The sequence below is a fragment of the Nothobranchius furzeri genome, chromosome 3 (assembly GCF_043380555.1).
Source record: "Nothobranchius furzeri strain GRZ-AD chromosome 3, NfurGRZ-RIMD1, whole genome shotgun sequence".
Lineage (NCBI taxonomy): Eukaryota > Metazoa > Chordata > Actinopteri > Cyprinodontiformes > Nothobranchiidae > Nothobranchius > Nothobranchius furzeri.
This window is the reverse complement of record NC_091743.1, coordinates 6,260,892-6,285,990: the sequence shown is the minus strand read 5'-3', so window position 1 is coordinate 6,285,990 and position 25,099 is coordinate 6,260,892. Positions and strand designations below refer to the sequence as shown.

The following is a 25,099-nucleotide window of genomic DNA, read 5'->3' as shown; positions in this document are numbered from 1 at the left end:
TGCTGTGCTGCATTCACTTACATTCAGACTTCTGAAATTCACTTTGAAAATGTCATCTTACATTTGGTTTAATAGTTTATATGTTTAATATTTTATGTTTTTATTTTTACATGTCTTATATTTATTGGTTTTGCTTAGTATATGTTTTATATTTTGTGGTCTGTAGGCAGGACTGTAGGAGAGCTAAATGAAAATGGAAACAGATAAACTACATGTCTCTCATGATATGTACAAACAGTAACTATTTAATTACCAGGAAGTGGTTAGGCAGGCTATCAGGTATTTTGCTGAAAGATTGGAGGCCAGTTCTCATGATCCACTCACACTTTTTAGGTTGAGGTCCAGAGAGTCCCGCATTTTTTACTGTTTCCTGTTTCGAGTTTAAATCTTGCATAAACTGCGTGGAGAAAGCCTTGGCTGGCATCAGACCAGGAGGCGGGAGTTTAATGCAGGTTTAATGCATGTGGATGTTGCTCTCGAACCACCAAAACAGATAAGTTGAACAAGCGTGGTGGAAAGTATGCTGTTAAAAAGAAACTTGTGGCTGCTCTGAAAGTCTTTATGTTTCTCAGAGTAATTTCTCCGAGGATTCACAAGGAAGGAACACCACTCAGACCCATCATCAGCAGCATCCACTCTGCCACGTACAACATTGCAAAACACCTCTCCACTATCCTGGCCCCGCTGGTTAGAAAGAGCCAACATCACATACAGAATATGGTGGATTTCCAAAGAAAGTTCAAGATCTCAAACTGTCCCCAGGGGAAACTTACATCTCATCTGATGTGACTTTACTCTTCACATGTACAGCGATCCCTCGCTACTTCGCGGTTCGTTTATCGTGGATTCACGACTTCGCGGATTTTTTCTTTGGAGCCTTATTCAAGGGAAATTCGCCGATTCACAGTATTTTTCTATGCGAAATATCAAGAAATTCCTGTTTTTTCCCATCAATTTCATCATAAAATGCACTTTTTGTAATAAAACTATAAAAAAAACAAGTAAAAAAAATTTTTTCTTGAGTTTTACCCATAAAAAGAGAATGTGATCATACGATAATTCAATATAGTACTGTACTGTAAATATGGTGTCCCTACTTCACGGATTTTGACCTATCGCGGCCAGGTCTGGAACGCATCTACCGCGATAAACGAGGGATCACTGTATACGCACAGATGAAGCAGTGGAAGCAGTTAGGAAACGGCTGGAACAAGATGATTCCTTAAATCAGAGGACAAAAGGAGGAGTCTCAGAGAAACTTAAAAGAGTATTCTCCAAACACAACTTCCTGGTAAACTTCAAACCCAACAACACCCTCAGACAGAAACCGGTCCATCCAAAAGACAAAACACCCAAACTGAAGCTAGTGACAGCTACAGCTTATAACCGTGACTCTCCCATATTCCAGTTCGAATTACCAAAGCTCCTCGGAAGAGAAGTGAAACGTCTTGAAGAAGCCAAAGAAGTCCAGTTGCCTTCATTTGAGCCCTTTGGATTACCATGACCTGGATGGCATATTTTTCTCTTCTGACTGAATCACTGCTGCAGCATGTAGGTGTAGGTTCACGGTCATCCTGATGGTTTTAATTAAAAACAGCTGGACGTTTCCGGTTATGTTGGAGATGTTTAACTCTCATCCCAGAGGCTTCTTCCAGACTTTGGTTGTGGTCAGAAGCAAACACACTGGTTGTGCTGCAAGTCTTTTTCTTTCTTTCTCCAAAACATGTTTTTGTCTAAATGAAGGAGATGTTGTTGTTCATAGAATTAAAATTCATGTTGAAGTGAAGATCATTTCATCAAGTAGGACCTGTGGTTAGCTAGCTCATGTAAAACATGTCATGTCTTGAAAGACATGACCACCATGTTCTAAAGAATGCTTTCAGCACCTTGTTGAATCAACATCACTTAGAATTAAGGCAGTTCTGAAGGAGAAAGGGGGTCAAACATCGTATTAGTGTGGTGTTCCTGATAATCCTTTAGGTGAGTATCATTCACACAACGTCCAGGGGTCAGGTCCAACAGGAAGCTCTTAACACTTCCATTGACAGAAGTGTTATTTGAAATATAGCTAGGTAAAAGTTCATAAGCTTAAGATGCATGAACCACTATGGAGTTTAGTTGAACAATCAGACTTTAGCTCACTTGTCCTGTCAGACACAGGCTTTTGTCCTAAAAGAGGCCTCCCATAACAGGTAAGATAGGACATTTTTATGAGTTTTTCCCAGAAACACACCTCAGAATAGTCAGAAAATCTCTTAAATGTTTAACTTTTGGGAACTCAGGAAGAAAGAGGAGCATCCTGTTAGCAAGTGACCCTTGTGAGCTCCCCTCTGAGATTGTGCTGCAGTCCAGTCGGGCAGAAGTGGAATTTCACGTCTGCAATTACCGAACAACAGGGTGCAAAACAAGGACTGAAGTGGAAAGAATGAAGGTGGGGGAGAGTCAGCAAACAGTCTGGTGATGGAAAAAAAGCTAAGAAACAACTGACAAAAGATGACTCAGATACAAAATCTTTCATTCTTTGTTTACTTCATTCTACAAGAAGCAGACATGGGTAACTGTAAATGAGGTGGTACACAACACTGAGCAGGTACAGGTTAGAAGAACGGAAAGGCATTATGAATAGCTGCAGGCGTCAAACTGGAGTTCCTTAGTACAGAATGCAGCCCGTCCTCTAGAGTCAAACATCAAACATGTCTGTCATCCACACACTTCCTGCTGCTGGTCACAACCCTTCCTAATCAAATACTGCTCCGTCCTTCGTCCAGGTTACTGAGGACCTGGCACAGCTTTTTATAAACAGTGGCATATCGCACGGTGTGTGTGTGTGTGTGTGTGTGTGTGTGTGTGTGTGTGTGTGTTTTACACTACAGAGTTGTTTCACATTCACTCATCAACAATTAAAAAGTCTAACAGAAGATCGATGAGGCTTTAGACAAAAATCTATAACATCAAATACAAACGTGTTACAAGGAAATGTAGTAAAACATTATGTATGTAGTAAATAAAAATGAATAGAAAAGGTGATATATATACACCATACCCTGAATGACTGTCTCTCTCAAAGTCAACAACACAGACAAGGTTATTGTCTTACTCAGGAAAACTGCCGAAGAATGTTGGATTTTTCTGCTTGAAAAACCTTTTGAGCAGTTCATGAAATAATTTCTGTCTGTTTTGTATTCCCCATTGAGAGGCTTTCACCCGTTGACAGAATCTAAACCATGGTAAGGCCAGAAGACTCCCAAACTACAAGTACTGCTCCCTTTTCTCTGGTGGGGTACTTTTAACATTTGGTCTGCAATTCAAAGGAAAAAACAACAATTCAGTCACGTTACAGTCACAATAACAAAATCAATCCAACAAAACCACAGTTATGATGCCCAGAGGTCTGAGATGACAGCACAAATCAATACAACAGCCAATGGGACGACACTAGAGGGGTGTTGTAGGGTCAACGTCTGACTCTCTGATGAAATTGAGTCAATGTTTACGGCAGGGGAGACTACGTTCTGATTCTCATTAGAAAGGACAAGGTGTAGATATCGGAAAAGTAATCATCTGCTTTAGCTCCGACTGGATAGCAGAGATGTCGGGGTGGGGGTGGGGGGTGGGGGTGTCAGTGGTTGAACAGTTGGACAGTCCTCGATAAAAAGACGGGGGCTGATCAGTCAGGAAAACTAGTTTCACTCAACAACTCTGCCCTAGATTAGAGGAGAAAAGAAGAGAGTCAGAGAAGAACAGGGTGGACAAAAGGAAGGAACGTGAGGGACATATTAGAACCTCTGGGACTACTAGAGACACACGTTAGAGCTGCAGCAGGACAAGCAGGACGGAGGTGTCTGGACAGGAGTGTTCAGGTTACATGAACGTTAGTCCTGGAGTCAGACTACGACAGCTGCTGGTGAGAGAGGACAACCACTCAAATCTGCTTCCACATTCAGTTTGGAGAACAAGTGAGTAACTTCTCTGCCTCCATGGCGCTGTTCTAACAGCTCTACAGAGGAGTGAGCAAGAGGTATGGATCTGTAAGTCCTGTGTAAAATAATCAAAGTTTTAACTCTCCCAACTATTGTTTTAAGAGTCTGCTGTTGGACACGTGCACTCAGCTGGTCCTGCACATTTTATTTTATGGCTAAAAAGACTTTCCAGAACTACAACTTCCAGCATTCACAGAAGAATGAAGCTCTCCACAAACAAGAGTCTTCTAGGAAGAGTGGCTGTAGAAACAAGAATTGGGGCACCTGGGGGCTTATTCTGAGAGAAGTTAATGGCTTCATTATCTGGAACAGTGATGGACTGGTCCTTTTACAAACATAAATGAGGGCAAAGTGATTAGGGAGCACCAAGAGGAAACTCAAGAGCCAATTTAGTTCTGCAGTCCAGCCTCACATCCTCTACAGGGAAAGCTGCAGTTAAGTATGTGAGTTCATGTGCAGAGAGGCGGTGTTTCACTAAATATTGTGCTCCATCAACCGGAAACTGTGGCAAAGGTATTTTAATCTTTCTAGCGTTTAGTTGCAGGACTAATGTTAGCTTATGGAGGGATGGTGTTGTGCTCTAGGATGTAGCTGATGGTGCTCAGGAAGACTTGCATCTCCAGTCCGTCAAATAGCTTAGATTATAAACTGAAGCAACATGTAAACCAAAGATTGTGCCGTTAGTGGATGAAACAGTGGTGTTTGTTTATGTAAAGCCTCTTGCTAACAGCTTCCACACTCATTAGAGGCTAGAACATCTCCATGTAACAGTTCATGTCCACTCCTGCAGTTCACATCATGTCTCAGCAGTGACTGGGTCTGGTGAGGTGAAGACGAGTCAAACGACATGTGAAAGATTCCATTTTGGAGACTAAAGTTATATGAATAATGTACACAATTACATAAAAAATGGGAAAAACAATAGTCTCTTAGCTTTGACAAAGGATTTCAGGTTTCTGACTTCACACAAACCCAACTGCACAAGTGGAGCATAAAAGCACAAACATGGAATCAAACACCAACGCGGCTCCAACCGGGAAGCACAGGACAGCCTGGGAAAGTCCAAACCCACATTCCATCTACGAGCTGGAGGAATCAGTGAGTTCATGTTATTTTTCATGAAGAAATGTCAGTTCTCTCTCATCCAGGTCAGACGTGGACTTCCTTTCTTGGATCTTGAGGACAGAAAGTTCAGCAACCAAGAAAGGAGGTCAGGTTGGCATCCGTCTCATCGGCAGACACCGGGGAGATGTTGTCTATCAGACACTGTGTTTATACTAAGCCTAATTTACACTCAGCTCTGTGAGGGAGAGACGAGCACGCATCGACAGAGACATTTTGATCTCAGACTTCTCCGTCAGCTGGGGATTGTTGCAAAACCTACACGAAACAGCGCCCTGACCAATCACAGGCTTGCCGTCTTTGTCACTTTTGATGGCTAGTAAAAAATGTGGGCACGTCTCCCGGCACTTGCACTTGTGCCGATACATGGTGGCGTTGCGTGTCTCCGTACCGACACAGACTGGGAAATATAAATTAGGTTTAGAGTCTTTGTTTTGTTTTAGCTGCTTGAGGAAAAGCAAAGGGCCAGGGTGTCCTATGCTCTCTGATTGGGTGAGTGCAGGGGGGGGGGGGGGGGGGGGGGGGGGGGTTACACGTACTCCCTGGCTGTGGAAGGCTGTGATTGACGATAATACTGCTGCCCACGCATCTCATCTTTGGAGCAGGAGCAGCACAGCAAGGAGCCGCCCAGAACCGTCAGACTAGCTGCAGCCCAGCCCACAAAGAGGGCGGAGCCAAACTCGTACCTGAGCAGGAAGGAGGGAGGAACAGCTTAGGAACAGGGTGACCGTTTGTTTTACTTTACTATCTCAGGTCACTGAGACGATATAACAAACTACAGTTATTTCATGGTAGCACTTAAAGAGCCTCTAATGATCCTCTCACCAGAACCTTCCAGCAGCTTCAGACATATGATCCAGACCTGGAGGGGAGCCTGGTTCCAGACTAACGCTCTACATGCTAACGATCATTTTAAAGTATTGTGTCCATGTGCTTGTTTTGCTCTGTGGCTGGCTGCTGGTCCCTCAGTAAACCACGTGTAAATAATCATATTCATAAAGGCACTCTGAACCCGGACAGAAACATGTATTTACAATTATCATTCATTCCATTGTTAGAGTTACATTTGGAAAATATTCAGATAAAAATTCAACAGAAACATTATTATTACCTGTAAGGATGTAATAACTGGTGTGGCGGGCCGTTAGAGCCGTACTGCTTCAAATACACAAAAGTAAAACTTGTTTGTTTTTAATCACTTTGTGTTTTTCTATGACGCATAAATAAAATTAAACTTTTAAAATAACTCGAGTTTTAGATCCCAGCTCAACAACAAGGTTATTATGGGATGTTTAGCACCAGCCCCACGCAGCAGCAGCATTTGGTCACGCTCCGGTGGGATCTTGCTGCAGGACGGCTCCACCCGGGGGTGGGGTTAAGCTCTAAATGTTGGAGCAACGATGGGTTTTGATTGAGGGACGTACCTGGCGTTGAGCGGTGTGTTTGGGTTGAAGAACTGATAGGACACCTGAGTGGCGTACCAGGACACAGACACCAGTGTGCACAGACCTGTGGAGAGCAGGATCACCAGTAAGCGTCCATCAGATGGAATGGTGTTGACTCTTGTTTGGTTCATCCTCTCCTCTGAGGTCGGGTCTGATTTATGCTTGAGGTCAGTGGCTAAAATGACCACTTCCTGTTTACAGCAGAGACATTTACTCCCCAGCAGGACTCTCAGCTACATCAAGTTTCAGATTTTTTGTAAAAAAAATACCAATTAACGGAGCCACTGAATGAATAAACAGCATGTAAAAAGAAATCACGGCGAATGATGAGAATTCCCACCTGCGAGCAGGAAGAGCGCCCCTCCAGTGACAGCGATGCGGGTCTTGGTGGACGGGTTGTTATCTCCTACCTTGGTGCATTTCATGCCCACCACACTGACAATGATGCCAATAAAGCCCAGCAGCACTGATATCACCATGAGAGCCCGGCATGTCTGGATGTGAACTAGATAAAAGAGAGGAAATGAGGAGACGGGAATGCGAGGGGAAGGGGATGGTGGGCGATGCAAGTACAGATAGAAAAGAAAAGAAAGGAAAAGAAAAGAAGAGTGCTGAGGAGATGAGAAAACAAACATTCTTTCAGCCCCTCGTAGAAACTTCTGGACATTAAAGACATAATTACAAGGGAATGGTGATGTAGGCAGACCGATGGAAGACCACATGCACTTAAAACCACTCATTAAGGAAGAAGGTCCACCACTACCCCACTTCTCAGAGCTGCAGCTTTTCCAGAGGTGACACTAGGCTCGTGGACCTTAAATGATCCTCTGCGTCTTCTTCACTTCGTCCCCTCGAGTCTTTGCCTTCTCAAAAATTCCAATGCATTGCCCACACATGCTTCAACACACACATAACTCAGTAGGAGGAACATATTTACACATAATCACACACACACATACATGCACAATGTCCGTGTGCAAGCAGCAACCGTAGGTGGAAGCTGAGCAGCTGTAGGAGGGTCTGTTTTACGTCTCCACAGTAGAATCTCTGTGGCTTTGCTACAAGGACAGATTGTTTTCACGGGGCCGTCTCCACCATAGCGCAACAACACGTTATGCTGCAAAGGCAAGTGAATGTGTGAAGGGCTCTTTGTGCATGATAAGGACCAACACGTCCTGCAGTTTCACAGCTTCAGAAGAAATATTTAGACGTTTGGCCCGAAAGGCAGAAAGAGTGCAACAGGCCAGCTGGAGGAGTAGAAGTCAGTTGGTTAGTCAGCTGTGAGTGAATGAGAGAACGGTGTGCTTGTGACAGAAACACACAAACCCAACTTTCAGGAGCTGATCTGAAGGGTGTTATGGTGGCAAGAAGAGAAAGAAGAAGGTGCTGTTTGAAGTGTTATTCATGGCTCCAGAGCTCCTTTTGATGATATTTTCTAAGGTCTTCATCCCCTGTAGGAATCCTCCCAAAGTCATGTGGGGGTTGGGCTTCAGTCTGTGGCACTGGGGCTTTTGGCTTGTTGGAAAGGGGATGTAATTAAGTAAAGATTATTAATATCGCTCCTTTCACAGGAAAAAAATGCACATGGCTTAAAGAAAACTTCAAAATTATAACGTGGTGAGGCGTGTTTCCGTGAGAATAAAACCAGTTTATACAGGCTTTAGCTCCACATGTTAATTACAAGGACATCGGTTACTTCATCTTTTTATATTTTCACACTTATTCTATCACATTTCTGTTGTTGTGGAAGTGGACATCCAGAGATGTTCAGCACACATCCTGTGTGAAGGAAGCGTAAGGTCTCATTATGAACCACCAGCCTGCAGCGGAACCAGGTTCTCTTTAGTTAAACCTCCTCTGGGTTCTGACTGGCTCCACGAAGCACCAACAGGAAGTCCAGCCCATACTGTTGCTGTTTGACCCTCACAAACACTAGAAAACAGCTCACAGACTAAAGGCATGGGTTTGCTTTCCCTCATACTTCTGAATCACTTATTTATAAATTGTTTTTGAGTCGAGTCATCAGTTGCTAGGTCAGTTTCGTCACACGTGACCACAGAGCTGTCCTTTCAGAACCTCCCTCCAACAACAGCTGACCATCCCCTCGCTGACATCCTCTTCTTAACAGCAGATTGACTAAACCTACACGTTTCTGCGGTTTCACTCGGCAGCAGCAGCAGAGCCGACGCAGTCTGGTGAACAATTACACCCGTGTCACATGCTGCTGCTGCTGTGAACTCGTCCAGAGGAGACGAGCTCCTGCAGCTTCTCTGGCTCTCCTGGTGAACACCTGAGTGGTGAACATGTGATGGACCAAGAGTGCCGGGTCATGGTGAGGCGTGATGGTCTTCAGACACTGGGCGTGTTAATGAGCAACTGGAACAATGTGTGTGTGTGGGGAAGGCAGGGAGCATTGTGGGAATATCTCTGGTGTTTGGCTCAACACTGCCCCTTTCTTCCCCTCACAGCGCCTATTGATGCAGGAGGACAATACTCTGTTCTTACAGCTGCAGAGGACCAACGGGGATGGAGATGAGCTCTGGTTCCTCCGATCCGACTCGCACACAAACCTCTCACAGCTAATGACACCACAGAGAAACTATTTGTTTTGCAACCCCCCCCCCCCCCCCCCCCTTGGGTGATTTATGCAGATATTGTACATAGCTGGACTCAAATTAATTATGAGTCTGTGGATCCTGCCTACTGATTGAAGATGACAGGAACTATTTAATGTTGAACCCCACATTCCTCACCCTCTCCCACTTCTCGTTCATTCCAAGAGCAGATTTACAGCTTGGGAACCTCTGAAGCTTAAGACAGCATTTATCATCCAGGGAGTGTGGGGACACGAACTGTTATGATTGGTCAGACAGAAGACCTCAGCGAAGCTTCAGTAAAGACAGCACAAAAAACGAGCGCAGCCATAAAGCAGCAGGCCAAAGGTCAGCGTAGCGAGAGCAGATCTGTGGCTCGTTGAGTTTTGATTAAAGGAGAAAGGATTTAGTGGATCTCCTCAGAGCCGCTCCGCAACACGGTCCAAGACCAACACATCCAGTGTGTGTGTGTGTGTGTGTGTGTGTGTGTGTGTGTGTGTGTGTGTGTGTAAACACTTACTGTCCAGTGAGAGCATGGAGTCAAAGATCTTGCACTGCACCTGACCCGTACTCTGTGAAGCGCAGCTCATCCACAGCCCCTCATAAAGACCCACGGCGGTGATGATGGCATCGCCGGCGTAGGACGACTGCTTCCACTGAGGCAGTGCTGTTGTGGAGATGATCCCAATCCAGCCACCCAATGCTAGAAAGTAACCCAACAACTGGAGACCTGAACTAGCCATTCTCTCTTCCTGTTTCTGTCTGATTGGGGTCTTAGAGGAGGTGACTCTGGAAAGTGGTCCTTTTTCTTTGTGCTGTGGCTCGCTTCACCTTCTTCACTGTTAGGCCTATAAGAGCGTCTCCTGCCTCACTGCTTCAACTTGCATTTGTGCCCTTCTCCTTCTCTCTTTTCTTCTTCTCCACGTCCTGGACTCTACGTTTGATGTCGACTGAGACAATGACTCAGTGTCTCCTCCTGTCTGATTCCTTGGTCCCTCTGGAAATCAGGAAAAGTGAAAGTTCTTGTGGTGTTCAGTGATCAGGCTCATCAAGCATCATTGCTGGGCTGCTTCACTCTCTGCATGGCTTCCTCCTGCTCCCTCTCTCTGCTGCTTGCTTGTCCTCCCCCCAACTAAAATCTTTCTGCACCAGGACTGAGTGGCTCAGTGAGGGGTAGGAGAAAAACGTGAAAAAGAAAAAAGGAACTTGTGAAAACAACAGGCTGACCACGAAGGGATGAGGAAAAGGGCTGACTTGTGATTGGCTTCTGGTGTGTTGTAGCAACGCCTATGAGAGGGAAGTAGGAGGGGCTTTCTGGGGAGGACACACACAAACAGATGATGCATGAGGAAAAACAAGAGTGTCAGAAATACCATGAATATATGAGATAGTGTCGGTGAGAAAATTCAGTCAAAGCCTCCAACAAAACTCCAGTTTGGTTGTCATTTAGCTTTCAAATTCACTGGTCTCTGAAAACTCCCCAGCTGTAGCTGTATGTGTGTGTGTATGTGTGTGTGTGGTGGTGGTGGTGGTGGGGGGGGATGTAAATCAGAACCAAAACAATACAGCAGCTGAAAAGGACATGTCACTACCAGACAGCCCCTCCAGAAATTATAGGCCACCAAAGCAAGCCTTGCTTCATCACCACGGTAACCCTGATGACCAGAAAGGCAGGTCTGCAGAGAGCGAGTTAGAGTTCACCAGATGAACATCCTCACAGGCTGCAAGCGTAGACACACTTTGGTCTTCTAGGTCTGCGTGTTTTCCCACAGTTCAGACTCACTCGGTAATTCTATTCTACCAATTACAGTGTCTACACACTCCTCTGAGACAGACGCTTCCTCACATGTCTCACCCAGCACACACACACACACACACGCACACACACACACGCGCACATACACACACACACACGCGCACATACACACACACACACGCGCGCGCACACACGCTCACACACACACACACACACACACATACATACACATACACACACACACACACACACACACACACACACATACATACACACACGCGCACATACACACACACACACATACATACACATACACACACACACGCGCACATACACACACACACACGCACATACACACACACGCGCGCACGCACACGCTCACACACACGCGCACATACACACACACACACACGCGCGCACACACACACACACGCGCACATACATACACACACGCGCACATACACACACACACATGTAACCGGATTACAGGATACAATAAGATAATTAAAAGAAAAAATAAACAAATGGGCCAATAATTAGGTTCGGGGAGAATTGGAGGTTGTTTAAGAATGACTGGAGTCACGGGTATAGCATGAAACGGTTTATATACTAAATTTTAATAATAATGGGAAATATAACACATAAAGATAACACACAAAAACAGATGAAAACAATCGACAATAGTAAAATGCTCGGTATGAGATTTGATCATATGAGTCACAAGTCAGCCGGCGTCAAGTCAAATCCCCACGCTTGGGGTGAAAGTCAGAGTCCGGTGGTGCGATTTTTTCCTACCGCACCGTTGAGATTGTTCACAGAAGAGAGCAGTCTGCTCTTCAGTTACTTGAGATGTCCTGGTTCGTTCAGTGGTTAAGGCTCGCCATCTCCCTCGTCAGGAAGAAATCCAGTTCTCGTTCCAAGTGAGTGATCATAGGAGTCGGGATCAAACCCAAGGAAAAAAAAAAACCCAGCCTGTAAACAACAGGACTGTTAGCAAGTTGGCATCGACCCTTCTCGTCACATCACAGCATAAAGTCTTACAGACTTAAACAAATGCTTCACTCTATTGGCATAGCCAATCATGTTTGGGTTCACAGTTCAACTAACATAACATCAATTTGATTGTCTATTAAAATAATTCTCAGTAGCTCTGGAAATATAATTACATATGACAACAATTGTTCAGCTCAATAGGCTCAGTTAGATTCTATTACTCTACACTATTCAACAAGAAATACATTCATGACAACAAGGATACATTTAGTTGTGTTTCTATACAGCATTGTGACACCTTGTATATCTGTAACACAATAAATAAATAAATAAATAAACAAATAAATAAATAAATAAATAAATAAAATGTTCTATAACAAAATTCAACAAAATATAAATTCTGGTCCTTTGGTCCACCTTTGTAAAATAATTCCTCCCTAATCAGTTAGCTTTTATTTATTTTTATTTATCTATTTTTTTTTATTATTAAATGTTTGGTTAAGGGACGCATTGCTAATTCTATGGCGTTAGCTATAACGCCCCTGAGGACCTTGTACATCTAGGCCGTACCACCATTAACTGGCGGTTTGAGCCGTTAACTCCTGGGAATCCTATATGCCCTACCGCCGTTAACTGGCGGTTTGAGCCGTTAACTCCTATATGCCCTACCACCGTTAACTGGTAGTTTGAGATGTTAACTCCTGGGATCTAACGTCTAGCAGCCCACTGCTGTCACCTCGGTTGCTGTAATTAGCTTTTTGAATTTAATAATTTACTGAATTTAATCTCATTCACTCACCAACGCGCTCCAACGGTTCCCTCCTACAGAGGATTGGTTCACTCTGTCGTCTCCACACAAATCTATAAGAATGGAATTAATTTGATAAGCTATTTAAGTTTCCTTTTTTTTTTAAGTTGCATCGTTAGCTTTTTCTCTTCTTTTTTCTTTACTCACCGCGTTGGTTCCAAGTTCCTAGCTCTTATTAGAAGGAGTCAAGTCCGCCTCTCCCTCTATCTACGCGGCACCCAAATCAGGGTTCTTCACGGCCTCGACCGTTGTTTTTTTTTTCTCTCTCTCTCTCTCTCTAACCGCTCAGTCTTTGCTTTCTGTATCTGCGTGCTGCACAGCCGTTTGTCTCTCCTCTCGCTCAGCTGCGTCGCACGGTTTTATTTCGCGGAGGCGGGACTTATTTCTCTCAGCCAATGAAATTTCAGATTCCCACCTGGACCAATAGTATACAGCTTTCCTCTTCTGTTTCTGTTAGTGATGTTCAAGATTCTTGTTTTAACCGATGTTTAATATTAAACTCGTTATTTTAGTTATTCACCCTTCCAATAATTCATTATGAAATTATCTATTAGTTAATTAGATATCTATTAATTAGTATTGTTAATTTCCTTAATTTATATTTTATATTTTATCTAAATTGAGGATGGATCATATTAGTAAGCCAATTAGTTAATACCTCATTAAGGTTCTAGCTTCTGGGTTACATCCTCCCCCATTAAATATCATGCACGTCCCTGTGCATTGTTTCTACGGGGTACACAACTTCTTGAGTAAGAGAGTCAATAAAAGCTTTATTAAGTCCTTGGAAAAGGGACCTAACTACGGTCACTAGTGGATTGCCCAATTGAGAGTAAGTTAGTCTTTGAGGAGGCTGACTACTTCGTTCAGATCTCCTGACATACATCTCTGGTTACACAGTATCATGCTCATCCGTTTCGGTTTGATTCTCAACTGAGACAGGACGAAGTGAGCTCTCTGTTTCCGACAGAGCTGATGAGCTATTCTCTAAGACTTTGGTCTTTTCAGATGTATGTGTCTGATCGTGTATGATGGGTTCAAAACTTACATCACGTTGCTGCGACTTTAGGACACCATCCAATTGAGGTAGGTTTGTGTTAGTTTCATCCCCCGTTTCTACGTCAGGTAAGTATACTTCGTTTTTTTTTTCGTTTTTTCAGGTAAGTATGTTGCTGCTTCTTTCACTCTTTCAGGTAAGAATGTCGCAGTTTCACTCATTCTGTCAGGTAAGAATGTTTCGGTGTTGATGCCTTTGTCAAGTAAGGACAATTCAGCATTTTCATTACCAGCTAAGGTTGGTTCCTTGCGATCCCCTGTGTGTAAGGATAGTGTGTTTTGTTGTTGAATATTATTTACCGGTCCTGAATCTGCTATGAGTTCCCTATTTGGCAAGGTGACCTCTATTTGATAGGATGGTCGGTTTAGCACTTGTGGAAGATCAGAGTAATAAAACTCATCTACCTCTTCGTCAAGTGGCTCATCTGGGTCAGGTTCTAAGGCTGAACTCTGTCTTGTATGAGGTCTGCTAGGTTTCGTAACGCGTTCTGTTTCATTTTCTAATGAAGAGAGAAAACCACAAGGCAGTAAAAGATCTCTGTGGAGTGTTCTGTTGGGTCCTTCTCCGTTCTCTGGTTTTACAGTGTATACTGGCAAGTTTTCCATCTGTTTGAGAACTATATACACTGTTTGCTCCCATTTGTCTGCTAATTTATGCTTTTCTCTTAAGCGAAGATTTCGGACTAAAACACGATCTCCCACACCTAGTGTGGACTCACGAATGTTTCTGTCGAACCGTTCTTTGTTCTTCCTCGCTGTTTTTTGAGAGTTTTTTATGACAATGTCATAACTCTGTTCCAGATGACTCTTCAGTTCTTTAACATACTGAGAATGAGTTATAGAGGGCTTGTTCAAATGCGGTAACCCAAAGGCAATATCTATAGGCAACCGAGGCTGCCTACCGAACATTAGCTCGTAGGGAGAGTATCCCGTCACGTCATTTTTTGTACAATTGTACGAGTGAGTAAGTGGTTTTACAAAATCGCGCCAGTGATGTTTCTCAGTGGCTTGTAAAGTTCCCAACATGCTGAGTAATGTACGATTGTACCGTTCAACGGGGTTGCCACGAGGGTGATAAGGGCTCGTTCTGACTTTACGGATACCAAGTAAAGAACAAAGTTCCTTGATTGTACGTGATTCGAAATCCCGTCCCTGATCACTATGAAGACGCTCAGGAAACCCGTAGTGGACTAAAAAATGTTCCCACAGGTTCTTCGCGACGGTGGTGGCTTTCTGATCTTTGGTTGGGATGGACACTGCATACTTTGTAAAATGGTCTGTAATCACTAAGACATCTTTAGTGTTCTTACTGTCTGGTTCTATGGAGAGAAAATCCATGCAAACTAACTCCATAGGTCTGGTGGTGGTAATACTCACCATTGGAGCAGCTTTGTCAGGGAGGGCCTTCCGACGGATACATCTTTCGCAAGTTTTAACTTTGATTTCGATATCACTAGCCATTCTTGGCCAGTAAAAACGGGACCGAATGAGATCTGTCGTACGTTCAACCCCAAGATGCCCCATATCATCATGTAGGCTTTGCATGACTGTTGAACGTAATGAATCAGGCAAGACTAACTGCAATGATGTCTCTGGTCCTAATTGGCGTCTCCGGTACAGTAAATCATTTTGAAACTCAAACCGTTTCCACTCTCTCAAAAGGTTAAGAACCACCGGGGGTTCTGCAATAGTATCAGTTGGCGGTTTATTGTCAGTCATAAGCAGCTGAATGACTCGGCCAATGGTTGGATCTTTCCTCTGCAAGGAGACAAGGTCAGCATGGTTATACTTGGGCACAGCAAAGAAACTGTCACTATTGTCTTCCAACTGGAATAGGTCTGGAATGGCCGCTGCAGACATGGCAAGTGACTGAACTAAACCACAAGGAGAATCAGTCTCATCCAAGACCATGTGCTTTTGGCATGTTGCCTTCACTGCTTCGGCTTGAAGTTGAAGCTCGACTTCTTTGACAGAGGATAAAAGATGAGATCGGAACTCATCTAGTCGTTGGCATTCCTCAGTGAATTTTGAGTTGTCTTCAGGTTTATCATGCAGCCTCCTAGACAGGCCATCCGCGTCAACGTTCTGTGTACCTGCACGGTATCTGATGTCAAAATTATAGGTGGACAACGCAGCTAGCCAACGATAGCTCGTTGCATCGAGTTTTGCCGTTGTTAAGAGGTAAGTTAACGGATTATTATCAGTAATGACAGTGAATGTGTTCCCATACAAATAGTCATGAAACTTATCTGTTATGGCCCACTTTAAGGCTAGAAACTCCAACTTGTGCGCAGGGTACCTAGTTTCACTAGAGCTTAAACCGCGACTTGCATAAGCGATTACCTGTGTGACACCGTTTTGCACTTGGTATAGCGCTGCACCGAGTCCGGTCGTACTAGCATCTGTGTGTACTAGATATGGGAGTTTTGCGTCAGCGTAGCCAAGAACTGGCGAAGTGGTAAGTTTTTCAATAATAGTTTGAAAGGACTTCTCACAGTCTTGGCTCCAACGATTCCCAAAGGGTTCTTTGGGGTTCAAGTACTTTGATCTACATGGTGGTGTTTTAAAGTTTTTCCGTTTGGGTGGATAACCAGCCGTGAGAGATGTTAGTGGCTTGACAATATTTGAGTAATCTTTAACGAAGCGTCGGTAATAACCGGTAAATCCTAAGAAAGATTGGAGTTCCTTCAAAGTCTGAGGCTTCGGCCATGTTTTGAGTGCTTCCACCTTATCTGGATCGGTTTTTATGCCATCTCGAGATACTATATGTCCAAGATAACGCACAGATGTCTGGAAAAAACGACACTTATCTGGTGATAGCTTGAGTCCGTATTCTCTAAGCCGTTCAAGAACGTGAGAAAGTCTGGTTTCGTGTTCTTCCAAGGAGTTGGAAAAGACGATCAAGTCGTCTAGGAAAACTAACACTTCCTTCAGATTAATGTCCTTCATACACTTTTCCATAACCCGTTGGAAAGTGCTTGGAGCATTTGTTATTCCTTGTGGCATACGGTTAAATTCATAAAACCCAAACGGGCAAACAAAAGCAGTTTTAGGTTTATCCTTTTCACACATCTCTATTTGATAGTAACCTGACTTGAGGTCCATCACAGAAAACCACTGTGATCCAGCGAGAGCAGAAAAGGACTCCTCCAAGTTAGGCAGGGCATATGCGTCGCGAATGGTTTGCAGATTAAGCTTTCTATAGTCTATACATAGACGTACCTCACCATTCTTTTTCCGAACTACCACTATTGGTGAGGCAAATGGAGACTCCGACTCTCTTATTATACCGGTTTCCAAGAGGGCTTCCAAATGTTTTCTCACGGCTTCATAATCATGTGGATGGATCGGCCGAGATTTCTGTTTGAATGGGGTCTCGTCTTTTAAGTTGATGTGATGTCTTATCTGTTGTGTATGACCAAAATCAAGATCGTGGTGCGAAAACACATCGGAGTAAGTGTTAAGTTTGTTGGTGATCCTCCCTTTCCATTCTTCGGACAAGGGCGAAGTACCGAAGTCAAAACTGAGAGGAGGGTTTGAAGGTGAAGTCTGTTGCTGCGAACTACACGCCGCAAGTACTTTCTGATCACTTTTGTCAGGTTCTGGATATGGCATAACACGATCGGCTTTAACTAACTCAGCGATCACACAGTTAGTGGGTAATGTGATGTCATGGTTAGTTTCGTTTCTTAGTACAACAGGTACTTTGTATGGACCATGTGAAGGTAAGGAAATGAGGCAACAGTCTACAATTATACCCCCTGGTAGAGAACCATTGGTGGGTTGTTCAATGAGTGCATAAGGCTCATGCTTGTTTTGGCTGGGTTGCATAAACCCTTCTAGTAACAGTTTTTTATTTGCAGGGAGAACTTCTTGGGTTCTCCCTCGAAGCTTCACCACACCAACTCGTCCATCTTTGCTTTGTTTTTTTCTGACTGCTAAGGCTTTTAGCACGTGTTGGTACCCATAAGAGAGTGCCTTGGAATCAGGTAAGTTATTGGCAGACAATTGCTCATACAAAGGATCGAGTGTGTTTGTGCCAATGAGTAGTGGTGTATCAGAGTTTGAGCTTATATCCGGAACCACTAACGCAAGGGTAGGTAACTCAAGTCCAGACTGATCGAGCTCTTTTGGAAATGTGACACTTATCTCTATGTATCCTAAATAAGGAACTGCTTGACCGTTTGCGCCCTCGACTTCTAACAGATTACTGATGGGTTTAATTGAGAGGTCAGGTAAGTGTTCTTGGTAAAAAGAATTGGCAATGGTGGTTACCTGGGACCCTGAATCCAGTAAACAATTACATTCAACACTGTTAACTGAGACTGTAGCTGTGCATCGCCCACCCACTAATCTTTTGGGAAGTTTTGGCACTGAATGAGCATGAACTGGCTTGCAAAAAAGTCTCTCTGTCCTTTCCTGAGAGGGACTTGGTTCTACTTTAGCACCTATCTGTCCCACGATAGGAGCTTCTACCGGTTTAAAGGAGGAGACTGAGCAATTGGCTTTGACATCTCCCACTCGCGCTGCTTCTGTCTAAGAGCAAGTCTTTTAGTTGCAACTAGTGCTGGATTTGGCTCGTTGCTACAGCTAGAAGCTATGTGTCCATCTTCTCCGCACTTAAAACAGTATCCAGGCTTTGGTCTGGGCACCACTGCTGTTATCTGCTGAATCTGTTTGGGCTCATCTGGAATTTTAGTCCCCACACGGGGTTTTGACTCTTTTTGAGTTTTCTTTGCCTTTTTATCTGTGTTGTTAACCTTAAGCTGTGCAATTTGGCTCCTGAGCTCAGCGATTTGTTTGCGTAAGTCATCACAGTTATCATCTATTTCCAGTTCACAAGTGTTTTTACTCTGAGAGCATGTTGTTTGCACATTTGAATACACTCTAGTTCGTTGTGCCCCTAAGTGTTGTTTCATGCGTGCTGCTTTAGTAGCCTGTTTGTCTTCTTCAGTGCGCAGTTTGAGGAGAAGTGCTGTAAAATGAGGCGGGTTGTCTTTCTTTTGTTCGAGTTGCAGGTTTGAAATCAGCGAGCTGTCCCAACAGCCTCTGCAAAACTGCTTGAGCAGCTGCTGGTCGGCGTCACTGGAGGAAATTCCATTCCTCTGAATAACTAGGTTTAACAAGGTGTATAACCTCTGAAAGTAATCGGAAGGTTTTTCACCACTGTCCTGGTTTGTGTTTAAGAAGCGAGCAAAGAGCTCGTCGCCGTCTTCGACAGCTGCGTAAGCTGAATCGAGATGTTCAAGGTACGTTTCCGGGTCGGATTTTGGACTAAGAGCTTTAACGATGCTCGCTGCTGGGGCTGACAGACTCTCCACGATTCTTCGTACAATTTGGGACTTGGTGAGTGAAGGATCATTTATGCATAACACTACACTACTACGCCAAGTATCATAGTCAGTTTCAAAAGAAGGGTGTGGAACTCGCCCTGAGAACGGTTTTAGTCTGTATTGTGAAGTAGGCGGAGGGATAACCTCACTGCTTTTAACAATGTGTTCCACAATAACTCGCTGAACCTCAGGTGTGTTTAAAAGATTTGGTGGAATGCAAGGGTTTTGTTTTCCAGTCTCTGTAGGTGGACAATTGTCCTTTGAGTTGTTCATATAGTTAACTTCTGGTGTTAAAGGCAGGGAATATGTAACTTGGTCACTATGGAGCATTGGCTCTGGTTCAGTGACTGGTTCAGATGCATGGGTATCCCTTCCTAAAGATTCCCCAATTTTTGCCAGTTCCTCCATTAGAAGGTCTTTAAATGATTGATTGCTACGCGCAGCTATGTCCCTGAGCTCTGACAGATAGGCATCAGTGGCAGATGTGCTAGTTTCTAGACTGTACGCGCTGGCTAGGTCTTGAATATGAAAGAAAACATCTGGGTTCCTAGTACAAGGTTTGTCATAGGGTAAACATTGTTTCTTTAATTCCTTAACAGTGGCTTCATGTTGAAACTCCACAATAATCTGATCACAGTTTGGTAACTTAATGCGCCTGTTAACTGGTCCGAATCCTTCCATAAACCCAAAGACTTCGTTATCAAGGTCTGTATCAGTTAACCCACTGATTAAAACAGCATTTGAAACTTTGACCTTTTCTGTTTTCACAACTTCCATTTTAAAACACTCAAAAGTACCAATAATGCCAAAATGGCAAACCACTGTGACCTCCAGGCACTCTTATGATGTCAGTCAATGGTTAGCTAAGGTAACAACTCTACAATTCTCCTGGCTGGCTCGCCAAGTTTTATGTAACCGGATTACAGGATACAATAAGATAATTAAAAGAAAAAATAAACAAATGGGCCAATAATTAGGTTCGGGGAGAATTGGAGGTTGTTTAAGAATGACTGGAGTCACGGGTATAGCATGAAACGGTTTATATACTAAATTTTAATAATAATGGGAAATATAACACATAAAGATAACACACAAAAACAGATGAAAACAATCGACAATAGTAAAATGCTCGGTATGAGATTTGATCATAAGAGTCACAAGTCAGCCGGCGTCAAGTCAAATCCCCACGCTTGGGGTGAAAGTCAGAGTCCGGTGGTGCGATTTTTTCCTACCGCACCGTTGAGATTGTTCACAGAAGAGAGCAGTCTGCTCTTCAGTTACTTGAGATGTCCTGGTTCGTTCAGTGGTTAAGGCTCGCCATCTCCCTCGTCAGGAAGAAATCCAGTTCTCGTTCCAAGTGAGTGATCATAGGAGTCGGGATCAAACCCAAGGAAAAAAAAAACCCAGCCTGTAAACAACAGGACTGTTAGCAAGTTGGCATCGACCCTTCTCGTCACATCACAGCATAAAGTCTTACAGACTTAAACAAATGCTTCACTCTATTGGCATAGCCAATCATGTTTGGGTTCACAGTTCAACTAACATAACATCAATTTGATTGTCTATTAAAATAATTCTCAGTAGCTCTGGAAATATAATTACATATGACAACAATTGTTCAGCTCAATAGGCTCAGTTAGATTCTATTACTCTACACTATTCGACAAGAAATACATTCATGACAACAAGGATACATTTAGTTGTGTTTCTATACAGCATTGTGACACCTTGTATATCTGTAACACAATAAATAAATAAATAAATAAACAAATAAATAAATAAATAAATAAATAAAATGTTCTATAACAAAATTCAACAAAATATAAATTCTGGTCCTTTGGTCCACCTTTGTAAAATAATTCCTCCCTAATCAGTTAGCTTTTATTTATTTTTATTTATCTATTTTTTTTTATTATTAAATGTTTGGTTAAGGGACGCATTGCTAATTCTATGGCGTTAGCTATAACGCCCCTGAGGACCTTGTACATCTAGGCCGTACCACCATTAACTGGCGGTTTGAGCCGTTAACTCCTGGGAATCCCATATGCCCTACCGCCGTTAACTGGCGGTTTGAGCCGTTAACTCCTATATGCCCTACCACCGTTAACTGGTAGTTTGAGATGTTAACTCCTGGGATCTAACGTCTAGCAGCCCACTGCTGTCACCTCGGTTGCTGTAATTAGCTTTTTGAATTTAATAATTTACTGAATTTAATCTCATTCACTCACCAACGCGCTCCAACGGTTCCCTCCTACAGAGGATTGGTTCACTCTGTCGTCTCCACACAAATCTATAAGAATGGAATTAATTTGATAAGCTATTTAAGTTTCCGTTTTTTTTTTAAGTTGCATCGTTAGCTTTTTCTCTTCTTTTTTCTTTACTCACCGCGTTGGTTCCAAGTTCCTAGCTCTTATTAGAAGGAGTCAAGTCCGCCTCTCCCTCTATCTACGCGGCACCCAAATCAGGGTTCTTCACGGCCTCGACCGTTGTTTTTTTTTTCTCTCTCTCTCTCTCTCTAACCGCTCAGTCTTTGCTTTCTGTATCTGCGTGCTGCACAGCCGTTTGTCTCTCCTCTCGCTCAGCTGCGTCGCACGGTTTTATTTCGCGGAGGCGGGACTTATTTCTCTCAGCCAATGAAATTTCAGATTCCCACCTGGACCAATAGTATACAGCTTTCCTCTTCTGTTTCTGTTAGTGATGTTCAAGATTCTTGTTTTAACCGATGTTTAATATTAAACTCGTTATTTTAGTTATTCACCCTTCCAATAATTCATTATGAAATTATCTATTAGTTAATTAGATATCTATTAATTAGTATTGTTAATTTCCTTAATTTATATTTTATATTTTATCTAAATTGAGGATGGATCATATTAGTAAGCCAATTAGTTAATACCTCATTAAGGTTCTAGCTTCTGGGTTACACACACATACATACACATACACACACACACACATACATACACATACACACACACACGCGCACACACACACGCGCGCACGCACACGCTCACACACACGCGCACATACACACACACACACACACGTGCACACACACACACGCGCACATACACACACACACGCGCACATACACACACACACACGCACGCACACAAACACACACGCGCACATACACACACACACACACACGCGCACATACACACACACACACACACACACACACGCGCACATACACACACACGCACGCACACACACACACACGCGCACATACACACACACACGCACGCACACACATGCTCACACACACGCGTGCGCACACACACACACACACACACGCACATACACACACACACACACACACGCACATACACACACACACACACACACTCGCACACACACACACACACACACACACGCACATACACACACACACGCGCGCACACACACACGCTCACACACACACACACACACGCACATACACACACACACACACACATACATACATACATACATACATACACACACACACACACATACACACCTACACACACACACACACACACATGCATGTGACCTGTTCCTAAAACTCAAAGATAGAAAATTGTCACAAACCCTCATCAGACCACCTTAAGGCCTTAAGATGGAGCATGAGCGTGAGTTCTTTCATCAGAAACCAGTCCCACACACGTCTGCTGCTCTAGTGTGGGCTCTTCTGGCTGACGACTATGTTATTTTATTATGTATATATACCACAGCTGTTTTATTACAGCTTTAGTCAATTGCTTGAACACACTTTGCAAAACTTGGCTCATGGTGCCAAAACTCCACACACAAGTACGGAAGAACACTGGGAAATAAACCATTCACATCTATGCCAGATACAAACTCTGCCATCAAAACTGAACAATCCTTTGTCAAAACCTCACTTTGATGACTAAATGATGCCCACTTCCACATGTCAATACACTCTCATATCTGCAACAACACACTAGTCTACTTTAAATAAAACACTGCAGTCTTTCACTTGTACTGTATTTATTCAGTTACAATTCCAGATGTTTCTCATAATTCCAAAAATAAAATACTGAAATCAACATTACTGCAATTACATTACAGTAGTGAAATTCATATGACAGGAAATTCAGTTACTGTAAAGCAAAAATAAAACAAACTGAACTTCACACAAAAGAAGTTACATGTTTGGATCCTGCCGTCTGTCGGGGTCGGGCCACAGGACCTCGTCCACATCGCAAGCAATATCTTCTCCGGCTAAACATCGGGGCAAAAATCCCCTTGTGTGTCTAATCCATCCCTGAATTGACCTGATTTCAATATCTCCGCAGGCCTGTTCCATTGCTAGTGAAAGTGGCATTCAGGCGTGGGGTTGGCGGTCATATACGCGCCATCTCCATGCTGAAAAGAACTCCTCTATATGATTCAAAAATGGGGAGTAAGGGGGCAAGTACACCACTTCAAATCCTTCATGATGAGTAAACCAGTCTTGGACCAGAGCAGCCCGGTGGAAACTAACATTATCCCACACAACAACAAACCTGGGCTGCTCTGGTCTATTCTGTATGACGATGTCATGTAGACCATCAAGAAATGTGAGTATTTCCTGTGAATTGTAGGGCCCCAATTTGGCATGACGGAGCAGTAGCCCTTGAAGGCTAATGGCAGCACACAATGTAATATTTCCTCCACGTTGCCCAGGGACGTTCACAATTGCCCTTCGGCCAATAAGATTACGCCCCCGTCGTCTGTTTTTTGTCAGATTGAATCCAGCCTCATCGATGTAAATACACTCATGAGGCTGAGCAGCTCCATCCATGGCGAGCATTCTCTGCAAGAAAAAGTACATATTACTGTACTGTACAGTACTGTATGGATGGCATTACTCAAAGTACACAACTACACTGATACAGACAGGGGCGTAGCACCAAATTCTGGGCCCTGGGTACAAGTCTTCTAGGTGGGCCCCCATGCTCAATTAAAAATCTCTCTTACACATTTTTTGTCATGCTATAAGACAAGATAGTAAATATGATCTTAGTTTAACCTCTATATTGAGCAAATACAAATGCCAGCATAATAAAAGTGAAATGCCCAGACTTCACACATAATTATTTTTATTTGCCAACAATGTGTTCAAACAAAAATCCTGGAATTTATTTTCCAGTAAATGCCCACTGACGGGTCTTCATGTTAGCAAAATCACTTATGAGATCTTTAAAGTCCAATCCTTTGGCTATTTGGCTTTCAATAGAAAAAAGAGCTAGGCTGTTCAGTCTATCCTGGGACATTGTTGATCTCAAATAATTTTTCACCAGTTTCAGTTTGCTAAAAGCCCGTTCACCCCCAGCAACAGTCACAGGTAGTGTGCAAAATATCCTCAGTCCAATACAAACTTCTCCAAAAATGCTCTGTAATTGCATCCTGTATAGATGGCATTAAGCAGCTCAAGAAGAGACCGAATGTGTGGAAATGTGGCACCATATATTGTTCTCAGGTATAGCATCTCATTCTCAAATTCAGCTGTGAGATCCTTGTAATATTTTCTCATCAGTGCCTGGCATGATATCTTCATCTGCTCTTCAGTCATGTCTGTCATGGTCCATGATGTTAAGCTTTGCTGATATATATTGATATATTAAATACATATGACATGAAATAAACCAGGTTCTCTCTGTGAATGTAATGTAATCAAAATTTTATAATCCCTGCATTATCAGCCAAATTATAAGATTGTCCGTTTTCAAGATCAAATATAAAGAAATTTAAAATAGGCTTAAAATATCTAACCAAGTCAATAACAATCCTCTAACACCAGTGTCATCATGCTATACGAAAAACAGTGGCAGCTTCTCATTCCTGAGATTACCACGAATCCATCGATACCAAGTTTGTCCTGGTCCATGACTGGGAAGGAGCTGAAATATCCACACAGAGTGAACCTGTTTTTACTGCGAGGTCCGCGAAATAATTGGCGGCGGCTGCCCGCGATAATACTTCTGATTAATATATATATATATATATATATTAATTAGTGTT

At 43.1% G+C, this 25,099-nt stretch overlaps 1 protein-coding gene across 3 annotated transcripts; it reads right to left on the bottom strand.

The window, feature by feature from the left end:
• Positions 1 to 2,510: 2,510 nt before the first annotated feature.
• cldn19 (claudin 19) lies at positions 2,511 to 10,360 on the bottom strand. 3 transcript variants are annotated; one of them, XM_054737933.2, is made up of 5 exons: positions 9,662 to 10,359; positions 6,888 to 7,052; positions 6,527 to 6,611; positions 5,642 to 5,788; positions 2,511 to 3,704 (listed from the first exon to the last, which is right to left on the bottom strand). In XM_054737933.2, exons 1-5 carry the CDS (start codon positions 9,882 to 9,884, stop codon positions 3,668 to 3,670), a joined length of 657 nt encoding a protein of 218 aa, XP_054593908.1. In that variant the 5' UTR covers positions 9,885 to 10,359; the 3' UTR covers positions 2,511 to 3,667. The 3 variants fall into 3 exon arrangements, with proteins under 3 accessions (XP_054593908.1, XP_054593907.1, XP_054593909.1); XM_054737932.2 differs by having other exon boundaries at positions 2,511 to 3,298; positions 9,662 to 10,357; XM_054737934.2 differs by lacking the exon at positions 5,642 to 5,788 and having other exon boundaries at positions 2,511 to 3,298; positions 9,662 to 10,360.
• Positions 10,361 to 25,099: the final 14,739 nt, after the last annotated feature.